The sequence below is a fragment of the Uranotaenia lowii genome, chromosome 3, assembly GCF_029784155.1.
Source record: "Uranotaenia lowii strain MFRU-FL chromosome 3, ASM2978415v1, whole genome shotgun sequence".
Taxonomy (NCBI): Eukaryota; Metazoa; Arthropoda; class Insecta; order Diptera; family Culicidae; genus Uranotaenia; species Uranotaenia lowii.
Genome location: NC_073693.1, coordinates 165,754,390 through 165,779,293, shown reverse-complemented (window position 1 = coordinate 165,779,293; position 24,904 = coordinate 165,754,390). Strand labels below are relative to the sequence as shown.

At 31.4% G+C, this 24,904-nt stretch overlaps 1 protein-coding gene across 5 annotated transcripts in view; it reads right to left on the bottom strand.

Moving 5' to 3' along the window:
- LOC129758243 (protein qui-1) overlaps window positions 1-24,904 on the bottom strand; it is a 457,546-nt gene that overhangs the window by 214,589 nt on the left and 218,053 nt on the right. For all 5 annotated transcript variants that reach the window (XR_008739925.1, XM_055755711.1, XM_055755712.1 and 2 more), the window contains 2 exons: window positions 19,756-19,958; window positions 14,335-14,588 (listed from right to left, as the gene is read on the bottom strand). Coding sequence is in view for 4 of the 5 variants with exons in the window: in XM_055755711.1 (XP_055611686.1) it covers window positions 14,335-14,588; window positions 19,756-19,958 (457 nt within the window). In the remaining variant the exon portion in view is untranslated. The remainder of the gene's footprint in view (window positions 1-14,334; window positions 14,589-19,755; window positions 19,959-24,904) is intronic.

Below are 24,904 nucleotides of genomic sequence, written 5' to 3'. Positions count from 1 at the left end.
TCTGTGAATATTGAGTTCATAAAGTTCACAATTTTTAAAATGAATAAAATTGTACTCAAAACAAGTCTGTCTTGAATTAATTTTTGGGTAAAGATAATGATGATGAAGGTGTTACTTAATTTGAAGTTTTCCTATAGTTTACTATTCAGTCATAAAACTTGATGAAAACAAAAATAAAATCTAATTACCCAATAAGTTTCCGTTCAAATTGCAATTAACTTTGCTGTTGAAAGATAGATGTTTTTATTCCATCCGAGAGAGAGTAATCTTCTCACTTTTAAAAGCTGCCAAAGGAAATAAAATAGTCGTTTGAAATAAATCGCTCTCGACCGGATGTTCCGGAGTCCGTTCGCTCAAGTGGCACTTGGGTTTAAAGTGGCACTTGGGTTTATCCCATTGTATGTTTGTACGTTCTCCGGTATGGTGTTTGTTTATCGTCTCATTTCACCTTGCCAGGCCAATAATCCTCAGCTGCCTGCAGCACGTCGTCTCCGGTAAACTTATCTCGAGTCAACAGAAGTGATATAATAATACACGCCACAACCTGTTGTAGCTCGACTGCTCTAGGACCAAAACAACTTGAACCGTAAAGTTTTCTAAGCTCATCGAGATCAGGCGAAAATTTCCCGGTCCCGAGAAAAACAGGACTTTGGTCGAGAGGCGTTCAATGAGTTCTTAAACTACACGATTGTTGGAAATATGTCATCAACAGATTTGGTCCCGAAGATCTTCCCCCAGGGGGCGTTTAGAGTGGACGACAGAATAAAGAGACGAGCGGCGGAAGGCGTTTAGAGATTGGAAGACGTTATACCTTTTGGAACATGATGATGATTATGATACTAATTTCGATGCTGATGTTGATGATGATGGTAAGCCTGAGGATGATAATGATAATTGCAGTACAGTAGGAAGGACATATTCATTTGTGGCTTCCATTAGCACGATACATGTTACAAAAAAAAAGTCCATGGAAGCAGGTAGAGTGTCCAATCCCGAGATTTTCCTAGACGACAGAAATTCCCGGCAATCAAAAAATTCAGAAATTCACGTATCCAGGATAGCGCTGGAAAATCCAGGGTATTCCCGAATAAAATCAACAGAGCGAAATAACTAAACATTTACACAACCTAAATTGGAAATATGGGAGCAAGGAAAGTATTGTTCTACCTTGTACCTTACTTAAAATAGGGTTATACATTAAATTTGATTCAAAATGTTTTTTTCGTTCGATTTTATAAATAATACAATAAGCCATTAGGCTTTATGTAAAACCCAAATCAAAGTTTGAAATGATATACTAATATTTCAAAATTCAGTAGAGTGTTAAAGTCTACTTTTTTCGGGATCCCAGGAATTTCCGGGAAAAGGACTTTTTTAAATCATTTTTAAGACATGCAAAATGAATCTGGACGCAAACCTAATTTTGTCATCTTAATTTAAAGGTTATATTTTATTTAAGTGGTCTTGAATCTAAAGAAAACAAACAAAAAAAAATCGTATTCTCGTTTTAAAGCATGCAACGACCTGCTACAAAATATTGAAAAGCCATATAAGACCGAAATTGTAACTAAGATGGCAAAACTCATAAATGACAAAAATGACAAAAATGACAAAAATGACAAAAATGAAAAAATGACAAAAATGACAAAAATGACAAAAATGACAAAAATGACAAAAATGACAAAAATGACAAAAATGACAAAAATGACAAAAATGACAAAAATGACAAAAATGACAAAAATGACAAAAATGACAAAAATGACAAAAATGACAAAAATGACAAAAATGACAAAAATGACAAAAATGACAAAAATGACAAAAATGACAAAAATGACAAAAATGACAAAAATTACAAAAATGACAAAAATGACAAAAATGACAAAAATGACAAAAATGACAAAAATGACAAAAATGACAAAAATGACAAAAATGACAAAAATGACAAAAATTACAAAAATTACAAAAATTACAAAAATTACAAAAATTACAAAAATGACAAAAATGACAAAAATGACAAAAATGACAAAAATGACAAAAATGACAAAAATGACAAAAATGACAAAAATGACAAAAATGACAAAAATGACAAAAATGACAAAAATGACAAAAATGACAAAAATGACAAAAATGACAAAAATGACAAAAATTACAGAAATTACAAAAACTACAAAAATTACAAAAATTACAAAAATTACAAAAATTACAAAAATTACAAAAAATACAAAAATTACAAAAAATACAAAAATTACAAAAAATACAAAAATTACAAAAATTACAAAAATTACAAAAATTACAAAAATTACAAAAATTACAAAAATTACAAAAATTACAAAAATGACAAAAATGACAAAAATGACAAAAATTACAAAAATTACAAAAATTACAAAAATAACAAAAATTACAAAAATTACAAAACTTACAAAAATTACAATAATTACAAAAATGACAAAAATGACAAAAATGACAAAAATGACAAAAATTACAAAAATTACAAAAATTACAAAAATTACAAAAATTACAAAAATTACAAAAATTACAAAAATTACAAAAATTACAAAAATTACAAAAATAACAAAAATAACAAAAATTACAAAAATTACAAAAATTACAAAAATTACAAAAATTACAAAAATTACAAAAATTACAAAAATTACAAAATTTACAAAAATTACAAAAATTACAAAATTACAAAAATTACAAAATATATAAAAATTACAAAAATTATAAAAATTACAAAAATTACAAGAATTACAAAAATTACAAAAATTACAAAAATGAAAAAATTACAAAAATTACAAAAACTACAAAAATTACAAAAATTACAAAAATTACAAAAATTACAAAAATTACAAAAATTACAAAAATTACAAAAATTACAAAAATTACAAAAATTACAAAAATGACAAAAATTAAAAAAATTACAAAAATTACAAAAATTACAAAAACTACAAAAATTACAAAAATTACAAAAATTACAAAAATTACAAAAATTACAAAAATTACAAAAATTACAAAAATTACAAAAATTACAAAAATTACAAAAATTACAAAAATTACAAAAATTACAAAAATTACAAAAATTACAAAAATTACAAAAATTACAAAAATTACAAAAATTCCAAAAATTCCAAAAATTACAAAAATTACAAAAATTACAAAAATTACAAAAATTACAAAAATTACAAAAATTACAAAAAATTCAAAAATTACAAAAATTACAAAAATTACAAAAATTACAAAATACAAAAATTACAAAAATTACAAAAATTACAAAAATTACAAAAATTACAAAAATTACAAAAATTACAAAAATTACAAAAATTACAAAAATTACAAAAATTACAAAAATTACAAAAATTACAAAAATTACAAAAATTACAAAAATTACAAAAATTACAAAAATTACAAAAATTACAAAAATTACAAAAATTACAAAAATTACGAAAATTACAAAAATTACAAAAATTACAAAAATTACAAAAATTACAAAAATTACAAAAATTACAAAAATTACAAAAATTACAAAAATTACAAAAATTACAAAAATTACAAAAATAACAAAAATTATAAAAATTACAAAAATTACAAAAATTACAGAAATTACAAAAATTACAAAAATTACAAAAATTACAAAAATTACAAAAATTACAAAAATTACAAAAATTACAAAAATTACAAAAATTACAAAAATTACAAAAATTACCAAAATGACAAAAATGACAAAAATTACAAAAATTACAAAAATAACAAAAATTAAAAAAATTACAAAAATTACAAAAATTACAAAAATTACAAAAATTACAAAAATTACAAAAATTACAAAAATTACAAAAATTACAAAAATTACAAAAATTACAAAAATTACAAAAATTACAAAAACTACAATAATTATAAAAATTACAAAAATTATAAAAATTACAAAATATATAAAAATAACAAAAATTACAAAAATTACAAAAATTACAAAAATTACAAAAATTACAAAAATTACAAAAATTACAAAAATTACAAAAATTACAATAATTACAAAAATTACAAAAATAACAAAAATTACAAAAATGACAAAAATTACAAAAATTACAAAAATTACAAAAATTACAAAAATTACAAAAATTACAAAAATTACAAAAATTACAAAAATTACAAAAATTACAAAAATTACAAAAATTACAAAAATTACAAAAATGACAAAAATTACAAAAATTACAAAAATGACAAAAATGACAAAAATGACAAAAATGACAAAAATTACAAAAATGACAAAAATGACAAAAATGACAAAAATGACAAAAATGACAAAAATGACAAAAATGACAAAAATGACAAAAATGACAAAAATGACAAAAATGACAAAAATTACAAAAATTACAAAAATTACAAAAATTACAAAAATTACAAAAATGACAAAAATGACAAAAATGACAAAAATGACAAAAATGACAAAAATGACAAAAATGACAAAAATGACAAAAATGACAAAAATGACAAAAATGACAAAAATGACAAAAATGACAAAAATGACAAAAATGACAAAAATGACAAAAATGACAAAAATGACAAAAATGACAAAAATTACAGAAATTACAAAAATTACAAAAATTACAAAAATTACAAAAATTACAAAAATTACAAAAATTACAAAAAATACAAAAATTACAAAAAATACAAAAATTACAAAAAATACAAAAATTACAAAAATTACAAAAATTACAAAAATTACAAAAATTACAAAAATTACAAAAATTACAAAAATTACAAAAATTACAAAAATTACAAAAATGACAAAAATGACAAAAATGACAAAAATTACAAAAATTACAAAAATTACAAAAATAACAAAAATTACAAAAATTACAAAACTTACAAAAATTACAAAAATTACAAAAATTACAAAAATTACAAAAATTACAAAAATTACAAAAAATTCAAAAATTACAAAAATTACAAAAATTACAAAAATTACAAAAATTACAAAAATTACAAAAATTACAAAAATTACAAAAATTACAAAAATTACAAAAATTACAAAAATTACAAAAATTACAAAAATTACAAAAATTACAAAAATTCCAAAAATTACAAAAATTACAAAAATTACAAACATTACAAAAATTACAAAAATTACAAAAAATTCAAAAATTACAAAAATTACAAAAATTACAAAAATTACAAAAATTACAAAAATTACAAAAATTACAAAAATTACAAAAATTACAAAAATTACAAAAATTACAAAAATTACAAAAATAACAAAAATTATAAAAATTACAAAAATTACAAAAATTACAAAAATTACAAAAATTACAAAAATTACAAAAATTACAAAAATTACAAAAATTACAAAAATTACAAAAATTACAAAAATTACAAAAATTACAAAAATTACAAAAATTACAAAAATTACCAAAATGACAAAAATGACAAAAATTACAAAAATTACAAAAATTACAAAAATTAAAAAAATTACAAAAATTACAAAAATTACAAAAATTACAAAAATTACAAAAATTACAAAAATTACAAAAATTACAAAAATTACAAAAATTACAAAAATTACAAAAATTACAAAAACTACAATAATTATAAAAATTACAAAAATTATAAAAATTACAAAATATATACACCCTGTTTTGTACCTATGGTATCGAAAACAACCCAGTTCGTTCGGTCGAATTTTGATAACCCAATTTCGTGCGAAAATCGTTACCGTTTCAATCGGCGTTACTTCGAGTTCAAACACAAGATCGCAAAGTGTTCGAAGGAAGTGAAGGTTTTTGCCGAAGCGCGATGTAAGATAAATAAAATAGACTTTATCATTCGCCGCAACTAGTGAAGACAGCTGTATTGTTTTGGTTAGCTGTCAACAAGCCAACTAGGTTGCAGCTGCGTGCAACATTGCTTGCAAGTAAAGCTCGCAGGGTTAAAGTTTTAGCCTCCTAGTTGCAAGCGAAAAAGCTCCACCAACAGCAATATCTCCTTGCCAACAGTGAGACATCTGCTGTCAATTTTTGGAAGCTTACCCACGTGTGGAGTAGTTAAGACACCGTGCGGCCCCATCAAACTCGATCGCTTTTAAATTGATCGTTGAGGTACAGGGCTTGTTTGTACCTTTTGGACGTGTTGAACAAGTCTCTGGGGGAAAAAAGGGTAAAACGTCCCTACTTTGGTCGGACCTTCAACGCTTGGCCAAAGTAGTCAAATAGGAAAAAGCGTAGACGTTACCCGCTCAGGCGGAAACGCATTGCCGGTCACTTGTACCTTTAACCCTTGGGTGAACCGAAGTGTATAAAGGTAAAAGGGTAGTCGTTCCTCACCACGGTGAGAACGCATTGATTGCCTTGTGGATTTATCGGTGAGAGTTAGAAAAATCGTTCTGAGGCCGTCTAACAAGAGTTTACGCTCCGGGCAGCCGTCATGGCTGCAGCAAATACCCCCACGGGGGTAACAACAACAGGTGACCCTCCCGATAAAAATGATCGTACGCTGCCAGAGTATATGGACAGATTTGGAACCTTCGGAAAACTTATCATTTTGTCTCTGAGCCCAGTAGATGAAAAGAAACCGTTGCCGAAAAACCCGTTCATTCTGAGCAAATCAATCGACCAGTCCATGGGAAAAATTGAATCCGCATACACGGAAGACAGCGGACGAAAGTACGTCATCAAAACCCGCAGTTCAAAACTAGCAGCTAAAATGTTCAACATGACGGAGCTTATTGACGGAACTAAAATCCAAGTAATTCCTCATCCGATATTTAACGTTTGCCGGTGCGTGATTAGCTGCAAAGAAGCGATCGACCTAACCGAAGACGAGCTCCTAGCTGAACTATCATCACAAGGCGTGATGAAAGTACGTCGAATAACACGAATGGAAGATAAAGCCAGGGTAAATACACCTACAATCGTACTTACGATCTCTGGTACAGTTATTCCGAGAGAAATACGAGTAGGAATCATCAACTGTAGAACCCGTGTATTTTACCCTTCCCCACTGCTATGCTACCAATGTTGCACCTACGGCCACACTAAAGACAAATGTCAGAACGACCAGACATGCAAAAACTGTTCCAAAATCCACGAAATTGAAAAGGAAGGAGAATGTGAAGAAGACTCTTATTGCAAGAACTGCAAAGGGAGCCATTCCCCGACATCTCGAAAATGCCCAGTCTACCAAAAAGAGGAAGAGATAATCAAAATTAAAGTCGACAGTGGAATATCGTTCGGTGAAGCTAGGAAAGAGTACGCCAAGAAGCACGCGGAAAATTCCTATGCCAGTGTGTGTGGAGCACAACAACGTTTGGAACAGATCAGAAAAGATCAAGAGAAAGACACGCAGATCGCCAAGTTGTTAGAAGAAAATGCAGCTCTCAAGAAAAATGAAAATCGTGCACGTGAAACCGAAGATATCGAGAAACTGCGACTAGAAGTCCAAAACCTCAGGAAAATCGCGAAGGAGTTTTACCTGCTTAAAGCAAAACTGAAGGTCGCAGAAGACAATCTCGACATTTCCGAAACTGGATCAGAAGAAGAAATGGAAACAGAAGCTTATCAACCATCACTCCCCGTAAAAGCGAAAACTACCACGAATGATGAAACACCAATGCTGAAAAAGCAAAGGTTGAGTTCAAAAAACTCACTTCCGCCAAGTTCAACTATGGAAACCGAAGATACCAATGAGACCCAACCTCAGCCCGAAATCGTCGTAAAAAGGAGAGGTCGACCGCCAAAAAATAGAAATGACCAGAACGGAAAAAACTAACCAACTGATGAATGAACTTGCACTCGAAAACGGACACGATTTAGGAACTTTTGACAACGAAACCGGAACTCATGGTATCAATGACAGGAACCCAACAGAACATATCAACGGAAGAAATGGAATTAACGGCTCCAACGAACGCGACGCAACAGGAAATTCTTACGGAACAAATGGAACCACACAGCCTAGCAGCACATCGGAAAACTGGTTGGGGACCGGTGAAGAGAAAGTAACCACCCCACCCCTTAATAAAGGGGAAGACGATCGAGGAAGCGGGAGCGGGGCCGTCATACCTCAACCCGTGCTCTGCCAGCCTACTCATCGTTCTTCCAGTTCAAGGATACCCGACAACGCCCCAAGCATAATATCATGGAATGTGCAAGGACTTAGACCTAAAAAAGCCGAGCTTGATATCATAATTCAAGAACATCAACCGCAAGTTATCTGTCTGCAAGAGTCTATGTGCCATTCCCGAAATTGCCCCCGTATAACTGGATTTAAAGTTTTCCATCGACCTCGACTGAATGGAAATCGAGCAGCAGGAGGAGTTGTCACGGCGATTAGGGAAACCATCGAAAGCGAGGAAATTGATATTGAAAGTCCACTTGAGGCTGTAGCGATCAAAATCGGAACACCGTTCAACGTAAACGTACTCAACATTTACCTGCCACCTAGAGAAAACATCGCCAACACCGAACTTACTGCTCTTATCAACCAAATCCCGAAACCTCTATTGATGATCGGAGACTTCAACGCCCACCATCCATTGTGGGGCTCGAGCCACGTCAGCGCTCGCGGTAGAACGATTGCCGATTTCGCAGAGGAAAATAACCTGATTGTGTTAAACAACGGAGAGCCTACGTACGTCGATCAGCGTCACGAGAGTATGTCGTGCCTGGACTTAGCTCTTTGTACAGATGAGCTGGCTGGTCTACTAGAATTCAATGTGTCACCGGATGCCTATAGTAGCGATCACTTACCCATCATCGTTGTTTTTCCTGGAATAATCACACCACCAAAAAGTCGAGCTAGGTGGAAAATTGAGGAGGCCGACTGGGAGCAGTATCAAGGTGCACTCAACTTCCTACGAGACAATAACGTGGAACGCCAGGTCGAAAATATTACTAAAACTATCCTGGAAGCAGCAGAGCTTTCAATCCCTAAAACGAAAGGAACTGTTGGGAAGAAGTGTGTCCCATGGTGGAACGAGGCCATCGCGGAACACGTGAGAAAACGGAGAAAAGCACTGAGACAGCTGAAAGCCAATAGATCAAACCCTGACCAATTGGAAAGAAATTACCGAAATATCAATGCTGCTGCGAAAGAAGCTATTACAACAGCGAAAAGGAAAAGCTGGGAAGAACTTGCGGGTAGCTTTTCGTCACAGACCCCCTTGAAGGAAATGTGGAGTAGCTACCGGAGAGTTCAAGGTAAGAAAAGGAGCAACCAAATCAACTCGATCCATTACCAAGGCCAAACAGCAACTGACCCTCTGGCCATGAGCGAGATGCTAGGCGACGCATTCGAAAAAGTATCTAGTCAAAGTGCGTATAGTGAAAATTTTCTCTACTACAAACACCAAATCGAATCCAATCCGTTAACCATTTCCGCCGATTCGGGCTACCACAACCAAAACTTCAGCATGTATGAGCTCGACGAAGCCCTTGAAGGTTTGAAAGGTTCCACACCAGGACCAGACAATATCCATTACGCGATGATCTCACATCTCCCCCTTGATGGAAAAACTCTGCTACTAGAAACATACAATCGCTTATGGGATGAATCAGTATACCCTCAGGAATGGACGAAATCGCTCGTGGTTCCTATCTTCAAAGGTAAAGGACAACGCACAGACCCTCTCAACTATCGCCCAATCTACCTTAACAGCTGCATTGGAAAGGTATTCGAAAGGATGATTAATAATCGACTTGTCCATCTTTTGGAAACAAAAAGACTTTTTTTCAAACACCAATACGCTTTCCGAAAAGGCAGAAGCACAGCAGATCATCTGTGCACCCTGGAAAAAATTATTCGCGTTGCTTTCAGTGAAAACAAAATAGCCCAAGTAGCCTTTTTGGATATTAGCAAAGCCTACGACACCACCTGGCGCAGGCTTTGCCTCGAACAGCTAATTAGTAATAACATCGGCGGAAAAATGGTCAGTTTCCTTCAAGAAATGCTACGCAACAGATCATTCCAGGTGTCGATCAATGGAAAAACGTCGAGCAACAAGGTCATGGAAACAGGCCTCTGTCAAGGGTCCGTGTTAAGCGTAACCATGTTTCTACTGGCGATAAATACACTAATCAATTACCTACCAACAAATATCCAGTGCTTGATTTATGCTGACGATGTAGTTTTGATCGCAACTGGCGAAAACGCTGACCAAACGGAAGGAAAACTCCAGACAGCATTGAATCAATTAGGAAACTGGGAAACAAAAACTGGATTCAAAATATCTGCAGGAAAAAGTGCAACTGTTATTTATCGGACACCGCATAAGAAGAAACCGTCAAATCCAACCAAGCTTACTCTGAATGGTGTGTTAATACCGCGTAAAAATCAACACAAATGTTTAGGCGTTACCTTCGACCAACATTTGAAATATCGAGCCCACGCTGAAGAGGTGAAAGCTGCCTGCCAACAAAGAGTCTTGTTCATTAGAAGTATAGCTGCTAGGACCTGGGGAGGAGATAGAAACACCCTCTTGAAACTGTACCGAGCGACCATACTGGAAAAACTGTTGTACGCAGCCCCAATCTTATCAGCCATGGATGGTAAAATATTCCAATCTTTGGAAACCGTACACAACGCAGGACTTCGAGCGATAGTTGGAGCTTTCAGGACGAGTCCCGTCGTTAGTCTTCAAGCGGAAACCGGAATTCCTAGTTTGAGAACACTTTTCGATCAGCGAACCACACTATACACCGCTCGATGTCTAAGCTTTGATCGCACAGAGGAATGCACCGAAACGGATTTCACAACTGTTACCAGCATCAGTAGCAGCGGCAGTGAAGGGGGCGCAAGCTCCGACGAAAGGTGGGGAGAACGACCAAGAATCCAGCCCAATTCTTACAGAAACAGAGGACAAAATCTAATGACCGAATTAGATCTCCATTTGCCGAGAACAGCAGTCTTCAAAATCCCAGATTGCCCACCATGGCTAAGATCAAAGCTTAATGTTGACAAAAGCCTCCACCACGAACTTTCGCAAGGCGCAACATCGAACGGCCTCAAACAACTTTTTCATGAATTGCGACAAACAAAATATCGCATCCACAGATCAATCTTCACAGACGGATCCAAACAAGACTTGAAGTGTGGCTATGGCATAGTAAGTGAAGATTATGTGTTTCGAATGCGACTGAACAACATAAGCAGCATTTTTGCAGCGGAAAGCGCAGCAGTGGAACGAGCACTGTCCTGGATAGTTGACCAGCAGGTACCTCGAGCTTACTTATTATGTACAGACTCGATGAGTGTTGTGACAAACCTCGAAAAGTGCAAGATAAACTCCAGATGGAAAGACTCTGTACAAGTCCTGCACAATCGAATCGTCGAAATGGGATCCGAAATAGTCTTTTGTTGGGTCCCCAGCCATATCGGGATCCCCGGAAACGAAAGAGCTGACTTCGAAGCAAAAAAGGCTTTGGAATTGCCAGAGCAAGTCGATCAAGAAGTCGACTACAAGGAAATACGAAAAGTTGTCAAGTCACAGTTCACGAACCGATGGCAGATGCAATGGCACACAAGTCTGAACAATAAATTGCGCGAAGTTAAAAACACCGTTCTACCCTTTAAAGCAGCCATATTGGGAAATCGAAAAGATGACGTTATACTAGCTCGGTTACGTATCGGACACACACTGCTCACACATGCTTTCCTTTTGGACAGAGTAGACCGCCCGCTTTGCCCCAGATGCAACGAAGTTTTGACCGTCAAACATATTATCGCAACGTGCCCACAACTGGAAGAAGAACGAATCAACCACGGAGTGCCGGGTAATCTTCGAGAGGCGTTGGCAGACAACAGAGAAATGGCAATGAAAGTGATAGAATATTTAAAATCCATTCAATTGTATAACAAAATTTAGCATTAATTTGTAACAAAGAAATAGCGAGGGACCGAATGTCAAAAAGGTCCTTAATAAAAAAAAAAAAAAAAAAAAATATATATATATAAAAATAACAAAAATTACAAAAATTACAAAAATTACAAAAATTACAAAAATTACAAAAATTACAAAAATTACAAAAATTACAAAAATTACAAAAATTACAAAAATTACAAAAATTACAAAAATTACAATAATTACAAAAATTACAAAAATAACAAAAATTACAAAAATGACAAAAATTACAAAAATTACAAAAATTACAAAAATTACAAAAATTACAAAAATTACAAAAATTACAAAAATTACAAAAATTACAAAAATTACAAAAATTACAAAAATTACAAAAATTACAAAAATTACAAAAATTACAAAAATGACAAAAATTACAAAAATTACAAAAATTACAAAAATTACAAAAATTACAAAAATTACAAAAATTACAAAAATTACAAAAATTACAAAAATTACAAAAATTACAAAAATTACAAAAATTACAAAAATTACAAAAATTACAAAAATTACAAAAATTACAAAAATTACAAAAATTACAAAAATTACAAAAATTACAAAAATTACAAAAATTACAAAAATTACAAAAATTACAAAAATTACAAAAATTACAAAAATTACAAAAATTACAAAAATTACAAAAATTACAAAAATTACAAAAATTACAAAAATTACAAAAATAACAAAAATTATAAAAATTACAAAAATTACAAAAATTACAAAAATTACAAAAATTACAAAAATTACAAAAATTACAAAAATTACAAAAATTACAAAAATTACAAAAATTACAAAAATTACAAAAATTACAAAAATTACAAAAATTACAAAAATTACAAAAATTACAAAAATTACAAAAATTACAAAAATTACAAAAATTACAAAAATGACAAAAATTACAAAAATTACAAAAATTACAAAAATTACAAAAATTAAAAAAATTACAAAAATTACAAAAATTACAAAAATTACAAAAACTACAAAAATTATAAAAATTACAAAAATTATAAAAATTACAAAATATATAAAAATAACAAAAATTACAAAAATTACAAAAATTACAAAAAATACAAAAATTACAAAAATTACAAAAATTACAAAAATTACAAAAATTACAAAAATTACAAAAATTACAAAAATTACAAAAATTACAAAAATTACAAAAATTACAAAAATTACAAAAATTACAAAAATTGCAAAAATTACAAAAATTACAAAAATTACAAAAATTACAAAAATTACAAAAATGACAAAAATTACAAAAATTACAAAAATTACAAAAATTACAAAAATTACAAAAATTACAAAAATTACAAAAATTACAAAAATTACAAAAATTACAAAAATTACAAAAATTACAAAAATTACAAAAATTACAAAAATTACAAAAATTACAAAAATTACAAAAATTACAAAAATTACAAAAATTACAAAAATTACAAAAATTACAAAAATTACAAAAATTACAAAAATTACAAAAATTACAAAAATTACAAAAATTACAAAAATTACAAAAATAACAAAAATTACAAAAATTACAAAAATTACAAAAATTACAAAAATGACAAAAATGACAAAAATGACAAAAATGACAAAAATGACAAAAATGACAAAAATGACAAAAATGACAAAAATGACAAAAATGACAAAAATGACAAAAATGACAAAAATGACAAAAATGACAAAAATGACAAAAATGACAAAAATGACAAAAATGACAATAATGACAAAAATGACAAAAATGACAAAAATGACAAAAATGACAAAAATGACAAAAATGACAAAAATGACAAAAATGACAAAAATGACAAAAATGACAAAAAATGACAAAAATGACCAAAAATGACAAAAATGACAAAAATTACAAAAATGACAAAAATTACAAAAATGACAAAAATTACAAAAATGACAAAAATGACAAAAATGAAAAAAATCACAAAAATCACAAATATTACTAGATAATATTACAGGGTCACCCAGATTTCATTTTTTTTTTGTTTCGATTATAGTCGTTTTACCATCTTTATGGCATTCGCGATTTTATCAACGTTACAGTTGGCGGATCGTTATTGAAAAACTATCCGGTACAACTGTGTTCGATATTTACTCTTGGGCTCGAACTCGCGGACATCGGCTCAGGAGACAACAGACTTGCCAACTGAGCTATATCACAAGCCACCCAGATTTCATGATACCCCTTTTAGGTAAAAAATCGAAAGTTTAACTCCGTTAATTCTCTTTTTGAAATCGGCTGAAATTTTACACTGATCTGTTTTTTTTGTAAAACCGAACAAAATGGTCGGTTTTTGAAATTTGAGTTCTAACCGGTAGCTTTAATTTTCATTCCTAGAAATCGCTTCAACACACCATCAGCCCCTTACAAAATGTCGCCGTCCAAACGTCTCAACCTCTCTCGAGTACTTAGGTATGCGATGAGAAAAATAACTTACCCATTCCTTTCTGGATTTCCCGCTCCAAGGCTCGCTGCTTCAGTCGTTTAAGGTTATCACAGAATCGTTCGCTATCGATTAACTTGATGCCATCTAGCAGAACAATACCATCGCCATTGTCTCCGTCCCCGGAATCTGCTTCCGGTCCACCTCCACCGCCATCTTGGAATGCTTTCAAAATTTCGTCGATCTTGTTCTCGAGCAGCTCCCGCAGCTGTCGGCTTTCGCTCAGCCATTCCTCGCGGGCTTTCGTTCTGGAATAGTCCGAGGGAAGAAAAAAGTGAATAAATGAAATGTATTTGACGTGATAAGATGAGAAATGACATTGTTGAAGCAGGAGCAATAACATAAAAAAATACTCTCATTGCAAAGGCAAACATCGAATAGGTTTCCGATATGAATGGCGCTGTTTGTATTGGCATCGTTCAGACAAACAATTTATCCGATCAATTTCTCCGATGAATACCATCGAAATAATCAGGATAATCTTACTTGATGTTTAAATTACGCCGGGACGTATGATTGATTGTAATGTGGGAAAATCGAACAGCTCTATTTGAGATTCTCTTGATTATTTTTTATTTTCCGTTCTACGTAATTCAATCCTTCCCGTCTCGATTCCCGTAATCAATTCAACAAAGGAAAAATGAATTGAATTCAATGGATGTTGTCTTGAAATGAGATGCGGGTATGGAAATCAGTAAAAACTACCCTCATGGTGATAAATGATTATTTTAATCTTTAATGTCTTCAAGCAAAAACGTTTTTTTTGTGGCCTGTGTTTTTTTTTTATTTGAATTCCGGCACATCGATGAGAACTATATTCTTCGAGAAAGAATATCTGTATTGAAAATTGTTAACGATATTGATAGATGTTGGAAAAAACGAAAGAGAATTATTAACGTAAGGGAGCAATGTGCCAAATGTGCATACTAAGGAGAGTAATTATCTTATCCAATATTCCAATTCATAGATGTCATGAGCAGACATCTGTTTCTATATAATGAAGTGGGACAGTAGACTGAGTCGATTTAGGGTAATTTTGAATTTCTCAAACCCTGGGGTCTAAAAAGCTTCGTCGTGGTCCAAAACTCATCTATGATTTTTTGTAGAATTTTTAAGTAACGTTTACATGAGTAAATTTGAACTTTTAGGTTTGTATGGGAAAATTGAATATTTTGTACTGAAAAATCAACATCATTTTTGTTTCTTCTGTGGAATCGGGCCAATTTTTTTTGTGTCAATTTAAAAATTTCTCTACAGAAAATTTTCCGCTGAACAACTTTGTCGAAGACAATAACTCCGAAGACAGTAACAGTAGACAAAAAAGTTATTGGGTGTTGAATGGGGATATATCTTTTCGAATTGATAAACAATAAATTCAATTGACATCTCTGCAGGGTGCCAAGCGAGGTATTGCATGACTCCTTTTCATGCAATACTTTGCGAGGCTCAAGCAGTGATGTCAATGGAATTTATTGTTTTTCAATGCGAAAAGACATACCCCTGTTAAATAGCTAATAACTTTGTTTCCTAATAAGATACGAATTTACGTTTTCCGACAAAGTTGTTCAGCGGAAAATTTCCTTAAGGAATTTTATAAATTGGCACATAAAACATCAGCTGGCTCGGTTCATGGATGAGTTTTGGACCAAAACGAAGCTTTTTAGACCCCAGGGTTTAAGAAATCAAAAAATGACCTCAAATCGACTCAGTCTAGGTATGACAGCTGAACAGCTATAAATTATGTAAAAATTGGTTGAGAAATAAGAGTGGTATGGCATTTTAAGCAAGGAGTGTCAAATTGACACTCAAGGTCTGATTAAGGAATTTTTTATTTGCAAAATTAAAGATTTCAAGAATTATTGAGGGTTCCAGAAGAATTTAATTTAAAATTTGGATTCGCCTGAATAAAGATACAAACCGCCAAACTTCCAATAGTGTCATATTGACAATCAAGAGCGAATTAGGGTTAATGTGACCACTGAGGTCTTGAAAGCTTCGTTTTGGTTCAAAACTTATCGATGATTTTTTGCAGATTTTTTTAATGAACGTTGACATGAGTAAATCTGAACTTTTAGGTTTGTATGGGAAAATTAGGTGTGTTGTACTAAAAAATCAGCATTATTTTGGTTTCTTCTGTGAAACCCAGCCTATTGATGGTTTTGTGCCAGTTAATAAATCCTGTAAAGAAAATTTTCCGCTAATTAGTTGAATTTATAAGCTTTGAATTTTAGTAACTTGTGAGCCGTCCACGTTTACTGAAAATCTCCCTATCTTCTCAAAAAAAGTTTGAAGTGCTAAAAGAAGACTTAAAACTTTATTCTACTTACTTTTTAAGAAAAACCTCAAAAGAAATTAGTCACAGTAGTTCAAATTTTGAATTTTAAATGTTGTAGCCACTTGCATTAAAAAATTTTTATTTTGCAAAATAAGTTTAGACTCGAGCTCTGAATTGTATTTTTGTGGTTCACAAGTACATTTCTAAAGGAAAATTTTGATTTAAATTTTGACTTCGATTTTTTCAACTGAAACTTTAATGTGAAGATGAATATTCAATCAGGATTGATATCTCGAGTTTGAATAAACGATCGGCAGTTATATTTTTTATTTCATGAGGCAAATATACAAGATTTTTTTGTTTACGAACTGCTACAGAAATATCTTTAATTAAAATGCCAAAAATAGGAGTCTTCCGACGCACACAGGGAAAACGATACAGTTTTGAGTCACTTAAAATACTTAACAACATACTTATTAAAAATATATAAGGCCGGAACGAATTTCAAATCCTTCTTTTGTCACTCGGAGTTGGAACATCGCAAGGGGGGGGACAATAAAAAATAATGCGAAAAACAGCCTAACTGAAACGAGATAAATAGCTGATTTTAAACAACTGTATCCAACTGTTATTTAAATCTATGGTTTTCATCGTTAAACTTTTTATTTGAAGCTTCATGATTCAATGGTTTTTGAGGGATTTTTTTAATGATAATTTTTGTTTATAACAGATAGATTTTAATTGATCAATTAATAAATATAAATTTGAATTAGGCAAATTTGCCCTAAAAAAACTGAAAATTATGCGCTTACATCAATCATAAAGTTTCAAAACAAACGATTTATCGATGATAACCATAAGTTTTTATAAACGTTAAATTTGCACAATTATAATGCAACCAAAACATCAACCGAACTCATCCGAACAAGGAGGATACATTTGTTTGAAATCAGCTATTTTTTCTTAGTTTTTTTTTTCAATATATCTCGTTTCAGTCTAAATATTTTTATTAAGAACTAGCTGATCCCGTACGAACTCCGAACTTTTGATATGGGGCCGTTCACATACCACGTGGATACTTAGCAGGGGTGTAAGGAAATGTCCACGCTTGTCCACTAGGGTGTCCTAAAATATTATAATACCTGAAAATTTGGAGGCTCACCCTGTAACTAAATAGTGGATGAGGATATGAAAAACGAACTTTTGTATGGGGCCAACTAAAAAAAAAATGATGTTCAGAGGTTCCGCAAACGCGATCTTTGAAAAAATGTTTGTTTTTAAAGATTTGATTTTAAATTCTGTGCCCTAAAACTTTTACAAAATTAATATATATATATTTTTTAAATTTTGTTTGAATTAAATACTAAACGTAAGAAATAAAAAAATAACCAAATTTGTATCAAAATTTAAAATTGGCAAGCTATTTTCCAGAAGACAAAAAAATAAAAAAAAAACTGTATTCAACTGACCAAAATGTGTACCTATCGTAAATTTTTAATATCAATACTATCAAAAGATGCGAATTTTTGTGCACTTAATCTTCGCTGAACAAAGCATGTTGTTTGTATCATCGTGTACAGGGATATTTCGGTTCAACCCTCATTAAAAATCACAATTTTTTTTTAAATTTTATTCATCAAATTCGTCTAAATAAATACCACTTGAAAATCAAATCCCTTGCAAAGAAAACACTTAGATGTTTTAAGGGAATTATAAGAAGGTCATAGTCGAAATTTGAGCTAAATCTGACAACGGGAAGGGGTTGCACTGAATCTTAAGAATTTTAAGGGTTTCTGAGACATACTGTTCTGAAGAAGCATAAAAAATTGGTTTTTCATCAAATTCGTTTTTCTTTACCAATAAATTGCTTATTTATGTTAATTTTATGAATATTTTAATTAGTACTGACATTTTATCTGAAGATTGCATCTCCATTGGACTTGAAACAAAAAAGTTCAGAGAAGTGGTGGTTCAAATATTGTGCAATGAGCAAAATGTACTCATTGCGTGTTAAACGACAATTTGCGACCAGATCACAATCTTTAAACCGCTATAACATTTTTGTTTCAAGTCCAATCGAGTTGCAGTCTTCAGATGAAATGTTAGTCTTTGTTGAAATTTTTATGAAATCAACATGAATTGATAGTTTTTTATGCATCTTCAGAACACAATTCCTCAGAATCCCTTTTACACTTGAGATTCAGTGCAGCCTCTTCCCGTTATCAGATTCAGCTCAAATTAGGAATATGGCCTTCTCATGATTCCCTTAAATCATCTAATCCTTTTTTTTGCAAGTGTTTTGATTTTCAAGTAGATATTTATAAAGACGAATTTTATAAATTAAATAAAAAATATCCTAAATTGCAATTTAATAATAATATAAGCATTAAACCGTAAATAACTCTTCATATAATGCTACAAACAACATACTTTGTTCAGCAAAGTTTGAGTGCACAAAAATTCGCATTTTTTGATGGTATCGATTTTTTACGGTAGGTACACATTTTGGTCAGTTAAATAAAAAAAAATTACAGAAATTTTTTTTTTGGAAAATAGCTTGCTAATTTTTATACCAATTTGATTAATGTTTTATTTTTTACGTTTATTATTTAATCCAAAGAAAATTTTAATAAAATTAAAAAATTTTTGGACCCAGAATTTAATTTTAGTTTGAATTTTAATGAATAATATTGTTTTTGATTGACATGAAAATAACCTTCTAAATAAGGGTTTTACTTTACAAGTAACTATCGTGGTTTTAAAGATAACCAAAAACAATTAAAAACAATTTTACGGAGAGTAAAAACGTTTGATATTTATCAAAAGGAAGCTCCCAAACAGAGGTAGGTGCTCAGATGTACCCGAAATTTTACATTCAACTTTTTAACGTTACAAAAAGTCATTCTATTCTAGAGTCAATTGAAAAAGGATCGCTTCATTTTTATATTCATTTGGTATGACTATATGACAAAAAAAAACTTAAAAAAATTGAACTATTATACAGTTCTCATCAATGAAATTCCTTAGAATTAAAATTACTAATAAATCAATGAAAGTTGAATTTCGATATTTTTGTCTTCATATTTTATATCATCAGAAAATCATCGAGCTGGTAATCTGGTTTCACCAATTACACTCACCTGAAATGTGTCTGCAACACGTAACAACCTTCTTCGCCGGTTTCGCCATTGACTCTGGCAGGGTTTATCCGGTGTTGCTGATGGTACCAGCTTCGTAGCAATTCTCCCTGCTCGGCCGTGGAGAATTTCCCAATCGCTTCGAACACATCCGCGTCTATCTTGGTGGGGAGCAAAAAATTGCCCAGACGTGATCCTAGCAATATCTTTTAGCCAAAGACGACACAAAAAAGGCGCCGAATCCGACAGCATACGTTCGGCGAGAAAAATACGAAGGAAGCCAAATAAAAGCAAACATTGATAAAGAGAAAAGCGTCAATAAAAGATCTTCGATTGGGGTTTCGGTAGTCTTACAATTTTTTTTTTTTCTATGGGAGGAAAATAAAACTGGTGAAGGCGATTTGGAATCGATGGGAAGACAGCGAGAGGTGGTAAAGTTATGGGTGGGAGGAACGCTTGAAGAAACAGGCAATAATTTTTCATGAGGCAAAATATCAATACCATAATGAAATCGATCCTCTTACATCGGCTGTATCGAATGTACTACCGAGCAATATTTAGAGGTCTCCATCTCTAGACGATAAACATTGACAAAATTGGGAAGGCGGTTTACGTGCTCATCGGCAAGGAATATAAATCATTGGGGAGTCGGTTTTCGAGACTATCAAAAGACGCCTAAAAGAGAAGAAAATCCTGGCCACAAGCATTATATTGCTTAGGACCATCAGGAAACCCATTCCAGTTTCCTCATGCGGCGATGAATCAGTGATTTTTATATTATGAATCGCAAGGATTTGCTGATATCGTCTTATCTTTACAGCTGGGAAGCCATGTATTATACGAAGAAAGACTCACAAAAACGATTTCTCGAACATGAAGTTTTCGATAATTCAACCCCTATTCATGTTTTTCTGAAAATTCAAAGGAATATCGAGTGCAATTATTCCTGAGAAAACGATATATGTGTTTGTTAGAAAGCTATTTAAATCATGGCATAAAAATTTGAATCAAAAACTAATTTATAGAAAATTCGCTTTTAATTTATTGTGTTTGGCAATTTTCCATGTATTTAACGAAAATTTGCAGTCTTTTTTCGACCGTAAAGCAGGTCAATACATTTAAAAAAAATCTGAAAAAATCCTCAAATATAATTAAAAAATATATTCACCGTATGTTAATCGGCAAAGACGGTGTTTGTCTTTTTAAGTTTGAAATATGAAAAATCCGTTGGCATTATTAATTTAAAACTGACCTTTTTTGCACACAGGCTACCCTTTTGGCCCTGAGGGCCTCATTTATAGAAAAGAGCACCCCATTTCATAAGTTTGCTGATCCTGCAAAAAAAACCATACATAGTAAGTAGAATGGCGTAAATCACAAAGCTCCATGCAAAAATTAGGTCAGCTCGGGTCACTGGAAGGGGTCGCGTAATAATCTTAAGTGTGTATGGAATAGGTGAGTTTTTTTTTTTTGGGAAAAATGATTATTTGGAAAAAAAATTAAATAAATAATTTAATTGTGTTATGGACTGCTGGTATCTTCGCTTAACCCGCTTTATGGGGTAAGTGGGAAAGGTATATTTTCCCTTCGATTTCTCAGGAAATATTCAACAAACTTGTGTTTTATTGGTTGAATAGGTTACTTTCTTAAACAGTCCTAGAAATCCAAAAAAGATGCACATCAACTCGACATTTAAAAATAAGAAATTAACAAAAAGTCTTTGTAAACATTCGTTACTGTCGGAATCGTATCTCTTTTACAATTATTGAATAGATTACAACTAAATTTAACTCTTTGCATTAATAGTTTGGAAAAAAAAGTATTTTTTTAATAGCCATCGTTCCCACTTACCCCACTTCCCACTAATGATACCGAAGTTCGAGTATTCAAGATGAGAATTAGCTTAATTATTTAACATCTTCTGCTCAAACACATAAAATGTTCTTCTCAAAACTCAGAATTTCAAGTTCTTAATCAATTTTTGATGAACGACTAAAATGATTCAAGAGTAACAACATCGACTCTGAACTAAATCCAAAACTTCTAAATCTTATTTCAGGTTAACAATTCTAGTCAGTTTAAAAAAAAAACAATTCTGTCCCTAACATTGAATTTCAATTATCACACTAAGCTTGACAGATTGCCCAAGTTTTGCCCGATTTTGTTCACTTTATATGCAAAATCAAACGAAAATTCAATTTTATTCATTAATAATAATAATAACTCATTTTATTCCTGTAACGTATGGTACAATCTTTTTGATTTGTTACAATTGGGTTTTCTTAGTTTAATTTTTGTTTTCAATTAGAATTATGTATTTTGCGTTCTAAACAATTTGAGCAAACTTCATCAAAATTAACTTGAACGTTTTCTTGGAAACTTAAAATATGATTTAAAGTAGACTGAAGTGTTTTAAAAATATTGTTTTTCAGATTATGTTTTCCATTTTTTTTTTAAATAATTTGGATATTGGCGGAAATTGCGAAAAATAACCCGAAATTGCTGCCCAGATATTTTCGGAAACATATCTGATAAGGTTAGAAAGGTTAGAAACATTTGGTTTTGCCTTTCAAAACCTTGGCTTTGAATTTTGAGTGAGTAACCAAATATTTTGCCATGCTACCATGTTTAAGATTGAAATGTGCAAGAAAATTGCCTAAACAACAACAAAAATGATTTCACAATAAAAGTAACAAGACATAGACATGTAAATTTGAAATCTCCTTTCTTTATTCGAAGTAAATTTAAGCCGTATTTGATTGGTCATCTGATCTAGCCAGGCAAGCAAGAAGAAAACTTAACAATCTTCTCCTGCAAGCCAATCTTCTTCTTAAAATTTACAAAAAAAAATCTACATGCGTTGAAATGTTATCTAAGATGGAACGCGAGAGAGGAAAAATAATTCTGCACCACCACGTTGAAATCCCAACATGGTCAGGAAGAATGATCGCCAAGGAGGATCGAAAAATCCTGGGCCAGAAATTGTACCTTTCTAACCTTAACGGGAATGCCCCCGATAGATTCAAAATTGCTTTCGCGGATAAATTTGCCCGAAAGTTGATGATTTGGCAAGCCAAATTTTATATTTTACAACTGTAAATTTTGGCTGTTGAAATAATACACAAAATTTCATCACTGGAGCAACCATGAATGGAAAAGTTTACAAGGATAAATATCTTAAGAAGATATTTTTGCCGTTTATCCAGTTACACGATGGCTCCATGAAGTTCTGGCACGATCAAAATCAAAGTATTGATGTTCAACATGTACAAAAGGCGGAAAAAATATTTGGTGATCAAAGAAAAAAGAAATAGGGTTACACATGTACAAAACGCACCAGCGGGGTAAGATGGCCCATGTCATTCATTCTCAAATATACACGAACCAACGGCTTCGAATGATGTTTTTCTTCATTTATATTGTAGCAAACAAGCTTCTTCATCATTCAATAGATGAAAAGTTCACAAAAACTACTTCAGTTCTTAGAAACAGAAGAATTAATGGAATCGGCGTGAAACTTGTTATTTTTCATGAGTAACATATAAGGTTTTATGGTGAAACAGCCTGCGCAATATGATGAAACAACAGCTTATCGTTTATCCACTCATATGCACTTTTGGAAGACTATTAAATTTTAGTTGTATTTTATTAACTTCTTACAAAATTTTATCAAAAATCGCTCATATGGAAATTGGGGAAGAATGCCTACAAGACCACGTGTTTTACGCTCAAATTTTGATTGCTGTAAACTTTTGAGAAAACCCGAATTTCCAAACAAAATGCCATTCATTTTATTTGCTGACTCCCAATTTACGATAACAATGCATAATTATAACAAGTTTCGTCCTTGTTCGAGTTAAAACGGTGCACCAATATTCGACTCGAAAAAATTATCGGCCGCCATGTTTGTCGCGATATTACTATATCAGTCACAAAAATTGAATTTCGTTGCCTACTTGAAGGCGTTTTATATATAGGGGAGAATGAGGATACTTGATCCCTGGGGATACTTGATTCCTTAGCTATATCTCGAAACTGGAATGTCTTACAAAGATCAAATGTTCTAGAAAAATGTGCCAAAATGAGCAAAATATCAATGCTTGTAGTTTTAAAATTTTTAACAAAATAACTGTTTGAGTAATTGAACTTTGTTTGAAAAATTTCATAAAATGTAACTTAAAGATCTTTTTTCATCACTTTAAAATGTTCCTTACATGGGAAAATTATGAAAAAAATATTTGTTCCAATGTATCAATCGTTTGAGCGTAAAATGAACTTCATAATGCCATATTTTCAAAGCAATGGAAGACTCTTAACTTTTTTTCAGAAAAAGTTTTCTAAAATGTTGATTATGGGTACAATTGATCCCCTAGAGTTGGGTACAATTGATCCCCCTTCCAAACGGCATATTCTTCTTCTGAATTGATCGTTATGATTGCTGATTACGAAATTACTAATATTTATCCAAAAACTAATATTTATTAAACAATTGTCTGAAGAAAAGAGCAAAAATAATTAATTTTCTCTTAATTATAAAAAATAGCGCCTTTAAGTATGCAATGTTTTAAGCGTTGACACAAAGTTATAGAATTTTCTTCTTATGTCTGCTATAAATTGTGAAATGAGAACAAACATGACCAAAATAGTCAATTAACATTCTATCTTGGGGTTTTGTTTGATTTTTATACAAGGATTAGGGCTTCCTGAATATAAGATCAAGTCTCCTTCAATAGGGGATCAAGTCTCCCCTAACTTCAGAAAAATCGCAATTTTTTTACTCCCACGAAAATGCTTCTAGTTCATCTACGGGTTCAAGTATCGTTCTAATTTTTGGAGCATAGAAACTTGAAGTTACAAGCTGTCAGAAAATGTCAAAGACGGCGAGTTGCTAAATTTTTCCAAAAAGATATGGTGAAAATAAGAAAAGGGGATCAAGTATCCCCACTCTCCCCTAAGGATATTAAAAAGTGTATTTTGAAAAGCGAAATTTTCGTAGAGTTTAGCAAAACTCAATGATTTTTAGCCAAAGAATGGTTAGTTTACAAAAATACGATGAACATTTAATCAAACATTTGATGTTTGAACAATTACATTCCGTATAATCGTTGTTCCATTCATTACCACCCTTCATGTTTGGTGCGTTCTGTCCACT